Source organism: Chelonoidis abingdonii, chromosome 26 (genome assembly GCF_003597395.2).
Source record: "Chelonoidis abingdonii isolate Lonesome George chromosome 26, CheloAbing_2.0, whole genome shotgun sequence".
Lineage (NCBI taxonomy): Eukaryota > Metazoa > Chordata > Testudines > Testudinidae > Chelonoidis > Chelonoidis abingdonii.
In genome coordinates, this window is record NC_133794.1 from 18045856 (window position 1) to 18053182 (window position 7327).

Genomic DNA, 7327 nt, shown 5'->3' on the forward strand with positions numbered 1-7327 from the left:
ACAGTTGTGGAGCCACATACCTTACAGGGAATTTAGGAGAGCTGATGCAGGGGGGGAGAGGGGAGGCTGCCATCCCGCCCCGGTTCTAATCCCCCCAAGCAATGGATAAAGGAGGCAGCTGCTAAACGATGTTATAAGGGGGAGTACTGCACAACTTTAAACACGCATGTTCCCTAATTGATCAGCAACGAAACTATGTTAACTGAGACGACTTTAAGTGAGGAGTTACTGTAGCTGCACCTACTGAGGCTCTGGGGGAAGCCCACCCACAACCAACAGCCCCTCCCTAGCATAAGGAGAAGAGCTACCAGACCCAGGTTTCAACTGAATGTGGGGGACAACAATTGAAAAAACAGGGACAGGAGTGAGGGTCACAGAGTCAAAAGCAGGGCTCCAGAGGGGGACACCAAGAAGAGAATGCTGGAAAGCACCCACTGCTTCTTAAGGCATCCAGGGAGCCAGTGGATATGGTCCAGAGGAACTCTGCCCAGAGAGGTGACTTCAGGGACAATCGGAAATAGATCCCACAGTCACAGGCCACTTGCACATCTAGTTTTCTCCTCCTGGTACGGCCGACGCCAGGAGGAGGTTGATGTGAGGAGTCTCATGACTTTGTGGGGCCACAGATGGGGTATGCATATATCAGGAGATGAGGGGAAAAGTGTGGTTAGAATGTGAGGAGGAGGTTCTGTGAGAGACAGAAAAGGGGCTGCAACCTGCAACTCAAGGTAGATGTTTGCCAGGATCTCCCCCTCAGTGCAGAAGGAGCAGGTGTCAGGGGAGGTGGTGAACCACATGTGCTCAGGGCTCTGTGAAAGAGCTGCCCACTAATATGCCAGGTGGGCAGCGGGACCAGGATGGAATACAGACTGGCCAACTGGCATTCCTCACCTTCCATGGGTGGTAGGAGGTCCCGGCTGTTGGGGTAAGAGACAAGGGTAAGGAAGTGATGGGTGTGGAGCAGCTGTTTCCTGGGCGCAGTTCACAGGTCACACAGCCTGCTGACGTGATGCAGTCAGGGAGGCTTCCAGGGACGGGGGCCTGATGGTGAGCTCTGGAGGGCCAGAAATGAGGGGTGGACAGAGAGCACCCTCCCATAGGGCCCGCTCAAGGAAAGCACGAGAGACAGGTAGTAAGGCTGCCCTCACCTGGAGCATACACTGGAGGATGCGAGGGGTGGAGCCGAGGTCGATCCAGTCCCTCTGATTGTAGTCTCCTGGATCTCCAATACTGGTGATACTAATCAGGACCAACCTCCAGTGCATGGAGGGGGACTCCACCACCTGTTATAAGGTAAGTCTAAGGGGGTCTAACTTATGCATTCTTTCAACCTCATACGGACAGGCTGTCTACATAGACACTAGCAGACAGAATCCAGGAGGAAGGTGTGTGCCAAGCAGCATAGCTGCAGCTGCATGGGCACGGGTCTGGTTAGCCACCTCAAGTACAATCCCATCTGAAACCTTGGGTATGTATGTAGGGCAGCTAAACTGTTCTGCCACAGCTACACTGCTGTTTTTACCATGCTCAATCAGAGCAAGAGTTGCCACCTGTCCAGGATTGTCCATTTTTTGAAATAGCTGTCCTGGGAAATCTGTATGTCTTCCCAAGACATTGAAAGTCCTGTTTTTTGTCAGTCTTGTTCCCTGGCTCTTGGCCTGCCTTTCCCTTTGGGTTACCCCTCTGAACAAGGAGCCACCCTTGGTTTGGTCTCCGGACGAGTCTCTGCCCTGTGGGTGGGAGGAAGCATGACCCACCTCAGAATGGAGAGGTGGGCATTGCCTGTGGGGAAGGCCAAGGCCCAGGCTAAGGAGACACAGGCATTCTCAGAATAAGGGGAGATAAAGGCCCATTGATGGCTTGGCAGGGGAACATGGTGTTGGGCCCAGATATGTGGGGCCCACAGCTGGCTTGGCAGGGGAAAGTGGAGCTAGGTCTGGGCCAGCAGGGCCTATCAATGGCTTGGTGAGGGAAAGTACATCTGGGTTTCAGTATGTGGGGCCCAATGATGGCTTTGTGGAGGGAAAAGGAGCCACAGCCTGGTCTGCAGGACGCATGTCTGACTTTGCAGGGGAACAGGTGGCGGGGCCCCACTCAGCAAGGCCCACTGATCCCCAAGTGGGGGAAGATGGGGTCGTAGTCTGGACCCAGGCTGCTCCTCAGCACATTGCCAGCCGCATGTGAAGTGCAGAGAGTGGCACCGAGCCTCTCCTGGCCACCGTGGTCAGGGCCAGCTCCAGGTTTTCTGCCACCCCAAGTGGCCAAACAAACAGAAAGCCGTGGCAGCGCGATTGTGCCACTCCACTCTTTGGCAGCAGGTCCTTGGCTCTGAGAGAGACTGAGGGATCTGCCGCCAACTTCCCCCAGAAGACCCGGACATACCACCCCTTGGTATTGGCCGCCCCAAGCACCTGCTTTTTTAGGTGGTACCTGGAGCCAGCTCTGGCTGTGGTGCCCTCCCCAGCACAGCCCCAGTCCCTGTTCGTGGCGTGCAGCTGCCGCGCTGGCGATCCTGCCCCTGCTCCAGGGCAGACGCCTCAGTGCTCAGCTGCTGAATGTTCCGCTAACTCCGCTGTGTCCCACCCCGTAGGGTCAGGCGCCGCCACCCTCGGGGCCGGCCTGGGCGCGACCAGGTTCCAGCCGGCTGCGCTCCATAGCTCGGGAGCCCGACTCGGGCCTCGGGCAGCCTCGTGGGGCGAGCACCTGGGGGTAGTGCCCGGATGGTAGCCCGGCGCCGGCAGGCCGAGTCAGGTAGCCCGACACGAAGGCTTTGACAGGTTCATTGCCCCATGTCCCTGCAGAGGCACCGTAGGCTAGCCAGCCTGGCTTTAGGCCTCGCCCTAAGAAGGGCCCACACATCGCCTCCCGGCCGAGCTGCCATCGTCCCGTCTGTGTACACCCAAGCCAACCTAGCCTGCCCACTTCTGACCAACCAGAGAGCAGGATATCGCCTTGAGTCTGCCTCCTGATCGACAGTTCTCTTACCCAATCACCCCTCCTTGCTTTGGCGTGTAATGACTGACAAATATCTTGACCAATGACCTGTTAAAATCTTTTCGATTGACGTTAATCTCCACCTTTCGCCCTTGAAGCGGTTCTTGATTTACATCCGTCTAGCCTATGGAAAGTGAGAGTGATTTTGATTGATGGCTTGTTTCTTCTAACGGGAACAGAGCCCGGCGGGAAATTTCTCCAGTGGGAGGGGAATAGGGCGGGCGTGGCAGCCCCGGCCACCAATGACTTGCGGGAGGGCGGAGCAGCGCGCCCAATGCGGTCGGGAGGCGGGGCTGGGCAGCTGCCGTTCCCGTCTGTCGCAGGAGGCAGCCGCGGGCTGGTGGTGGGTGTGTGAGGTGAGAGCGGGACGTGGAGCTGCTGTCATGAGCTACTCAGGTGAGAGGCTGCTGGGGTGGAGGGGGTCGGCTGGGTGCAAGATGGCGGCTGCCCCCGCTTGTGAGGGGGGTTCGGCGCTGCCCCTCCTCTCCTGTCCCTCACGGCGGCCTGCGGGGCCTACTCCGAGCCCCCCCCCGCGCCCTGAGGGGGGCCTGGATGTGGGCGAAGGGTTGTCCCAGTCGCTCGCTCCTTGCTGCGCACGGCCTCCGCCGTGGGGCCGGGGTGACGGCGGAAGGGGCCTGAGCGTCACTTTCCACCCGCCTCATAAGCATAGGGCGTGTGGGGGCCGTCGGGCCGGTTCTGACCCCGACCCATAGCACAAACATGCCATAGACCTGCAGGGGGTCTGCGCCGCCGCCGCCACTGACCCCGGCCCCTACCGCATGGCACAGGGCCTGAGGGGGTTGGAGCTGGCCTGATGCTGATACACTGCCGCAAACACGGCCTGGGGACTCAGGGTGGGGCCGCCCTGATCCCGATCCCGTGTTGCATGCCGAGCCATGGCATTTGGTGCCACTGCCCCCCCCCCCCCACTGTATTGCATGGCATGGTGTGGGGGTTGGCACGGGCCATAAGGGGAGAGGAGGCCCTGACTCCCTGCTGCATGGCACAGCATTGGCTTTGACCCTCTGGTGCGTGGCATAGTATGAGTCTGCAGGGGGACAGGTATGGAGCCTGGTGGGGTGTTGGTGCAGAACCCGCTCCCCTACCGTACAGTGTGGGGCCTGGTGGGACACTGACCCCATACCCCTACTGCACAGCATTACAGGGGGCTGTTACTCCCCACAAACACATTATCCCCACCACACAGTTTGTTATGGAGCTGGGGGTGGGGGGTGTCTGGCACTGACACACACACCCATACATACCTCAGCTGCATTGTGAAGTACTGTGTGGGCAGAGCTGGCACTCACCAGTCCACACACACCACAAAGCAGAATTGCCTGGGGCCTGCCAGGGGCAGGGGGGATCAACCACTGACACTCCTCACGTACACCATCACCCATCTTGCATTACATGGATTTTGGACATATGGGAAGATATACAAGGGGTGGGGGACAGAGACACACCCACACCATTGCACAGGCTCTGGTGGGATTTAATAACCAAGAGGAGGCATTGGCTGTACTATTTTGCCATACATAACATTGAATGGGCCTCTGGTGAGTGGGTATAATAACTAGAGGAGGAGCTGACATGCTTTCCCCTGTATGCAGTATTGCATTGGTGTGAGTATGTGTGTAATAAATAATGAGGGAGTGGGAGACCGAGCGCTGATAATAATCTCTGTCAGTTGTGAGTTTTGGAGACAGTGAGAGTAAAGGTGGAATTGATTATACCCTTATTTTACTGTCACTGCATCATCTTGTCAGTGGTGGATGGAGGAAGAAATTTACACTGCTTCCTTGCATACTCACCATTGCTTGAAGGAATGGGGTATTAAAAGGGTGGAGAAGGTGATGGTGCTATCTTCTCTCCTTTCTCCCTCACACGGGCTTTGGAGGGTATGTAATAAACAAAGAAGAAGTTGGTACCAATATCCCTGGCTGATGAGCTGGAAGATGCGGGGACCGGGGGGGTAATAAGCAGGATAAAGCTGGCACAGATTCTTCTCTTCCCTTCCCCCTGCTTCTTTCAACTGATGAGCTCGGGAGAGAGAAATTGAGATTTATACCCAACCAGGGTGACAAGGCACATGGGATTCTTCATATGAAAGGGGCATCAGTCCCTGCTTCTCCTACCCTCTGTTGAAACAAAGGAAAGGGTAGCTCAAGATTGGGTAGTTGAAGTTGTCCTGTACAGAGTCTCAGGGATTAGGCTGGGAGCCCAGAATTTGTAGCTTTGCTGCTTTTTGCAGCAGGTTTGAAATTTTTTTTTTCTTCTTCCTCAGTGTGGTTGCAATTAACTGCCCTTATGTGGTGGGTTACATGTTTTCTATTAAATAAAATGAGAGAGGTTGAGGGGGAGGCAGGGAAAGTACTAACCTTAGTGATATAGGGTCTGTAACACAGGACTCAGACTCAATAATACTGTACTGCTAAAAGACTATTAATCTAGTTATGAAATTTGCATTATTCTGATGTACCCAATTGTATTTGGAATGTTCAAAATGTTGCCTTCCAATTCTGCAATTTGGACAAATTAATATTATAATTAGGTTTGAAACTCCTGCATTGCCTGACACTTTTGTGCCTAAATATAAGGGGTTCGCCTTGATCAGTGGTGACAATCTCTCACTTATACCCATACCTCAACTGTGCACTGTGACAGCTGGCCACCGGATTGCTCCCTTTCTTCCCCAAGGTGGCAGCCTATTCAGTGCTGTGCATGTATAGCAATGATTCTCAAACTTAGGATATGGCTACATTAGAAATTTCAAAGCGCTGCCGCAGCAGCGCTTTGAAGTGTGAGTGTAGTCAGAGCCGCAGCGCTGGGAGAGAGCTCTCCCAGCACTGCTTGTAAACCACATCCCTTATGGGTGTAGCGTGCAGCGCTGGGAGCCGCACTCCCAGTGCTGCCGCCCTGATTACACTGACACTTAACAGCGCTGCATCTTGCAGCGCTCAGGGGGGTGTTTTTTCACACCCCTGAGCGCGAAAGTTGCAGCGCTGTAAAGTGCCAGTGTAGCCAAGCCCTTACGGTCATGGAACTGCTATCGTTTTCTACAGACTCTAAGGCTTAATGTAAAAACTCTTTCCATTTTTTATGGTTTTGAAGGACCTTCTGAATACAAATTGCTCCAGTTATTCAGTTTAATCTATCTTATAGGGGAGAGTTGTACTTTCTTATGGAAAATGTTATGAACAAATTTTGCTTGATGTATTTTTAAATATGAAATGATTGACTGTAAAAACTGATTTCAGTCTACATAATATAACTAAAGGGTCATAGAATTTGTTGCTTCTGTATGTCAGGCTCATAACATGCACCTCCAGCTCATTGTATCCCTCTTTCTCCCCCACGAGTTCCCTGAATGCCACCCTTGCATCCCCCTCTATTTTAGTCTCTGCAACCCACCCTCAAACTGGGGGTTCTGTGTGTGTACCCCTGCCTCTATGGCTCTGGGTGCCCTCCCCTCTCCACCATATGCAAAGGAACTTGAAAAAGCAAACTGCTCACTCTTGCTGAAACAGAACAAAAGATTCTGGGATGTGGCATTATAGAAGAAGTGGTTGATTGGGGGGGTCATCAATGGATAAAAAATTAAGAATCCCTTTTAAGTAGTATGGTAAAGAGCTTTGATGTGGTGTGTATTGGAAGGCACTATAGAATTTTTTCTTGTCTGTTATACAGTTTGTAGAGAGAGTCTTTTATATTTGTGCTTTCATGTAAAAATAGGGTAAAAATGATGTGACACATGTAGCTCTCCTCAGAACAATAATTCATTCTATATTGGTAGTTGAAGGTTTTCAGGATGTGCTCCTTGACTGCAATCTTGTAGGCTGTTGCAAATATTAAGAGCTAATTAATCTGCACTTGACAAGAATCTAGTAAGTGATTTCACTACTAATAGATTTGAAACTTGAACAAAAATATATTTCTGGACACTTTCTCAGTTTTCATTTTTGTGGAATTTGAAGCATTAATCTGAGATCTGTGTTAATGCTTGTATGGATTATAGGATTACTTTGTAAGGAGGAGATGGGGGTAGGGGTAGAACATAGTAACGATTCAGTATACATATATTTTTATCATTGTTCGCCTAGAAAACACATTTATGTGGTGACAAGTATCAGAGGGGTAGCCGTGTTAGTCTGGATGTGTAAAAAGCGACAGAGTCCTGTGGCACCTTATAGACTAACAAATGTATTGGAGCATAAGCTTTCATGGGTGAATAGCCACTTCATCAGATGCATGTGGTGGAAATTTCCAGAGGCAGGTATAAATATGCAGGCAAGAATCAGTCTAGAGATAATGAGGTTAGTTCAGTCAGGGA

General features: G+C 52.3%; 1 protein-coding gene and 1 long non-coding RNA gene across 4 annotated transcripts in view; one reads left to right on the plus strand and one right to left on the minus strand.

Moving 5' to 3' along the window:
• The window catches only part of LOC142045962 (uncharacterized), a 38144-nt gene extending 37169 nt beyond the window's left edge, over positions 1 to 975 (minus strand). The window contains exon 1 of the long non-coding RNA XR_012654877.1: positions 717 to 975. This is a non-coding gene — a long non-coding RNA (uncharacterized LOC142045962). The remainder of the gene's footprint in view (positions 1 to 716) is intronic.
• A 2289-nt stretch (positions 976 to 3264) lies between these two features.
• AKAP8L (A-kinase anchoring protein 8 like) overlaps positions 3265 to 7327 on the plus strand; it is a 44123-nt gene continuing 40060 nt past the window's right edge. Inside the window, exon 1 of one of the 3 annotated variants that reach the window (XM_032765336.2) lies at positions 3265 to 3390. In XM_032765336.2, the coding sequence (XP_032621227.1) occupies positions 3378 to 3390 (13 nt within the window). In that variant the 5' untranslated portion in view covers positions 3265 to 3377. The remainder of the gene's footprint in view (positions 3391 to 7327) is intronic. The other 2 variants (XM_075060971.1, XM_075060970.1) reach the window with 2 other exon arrangements.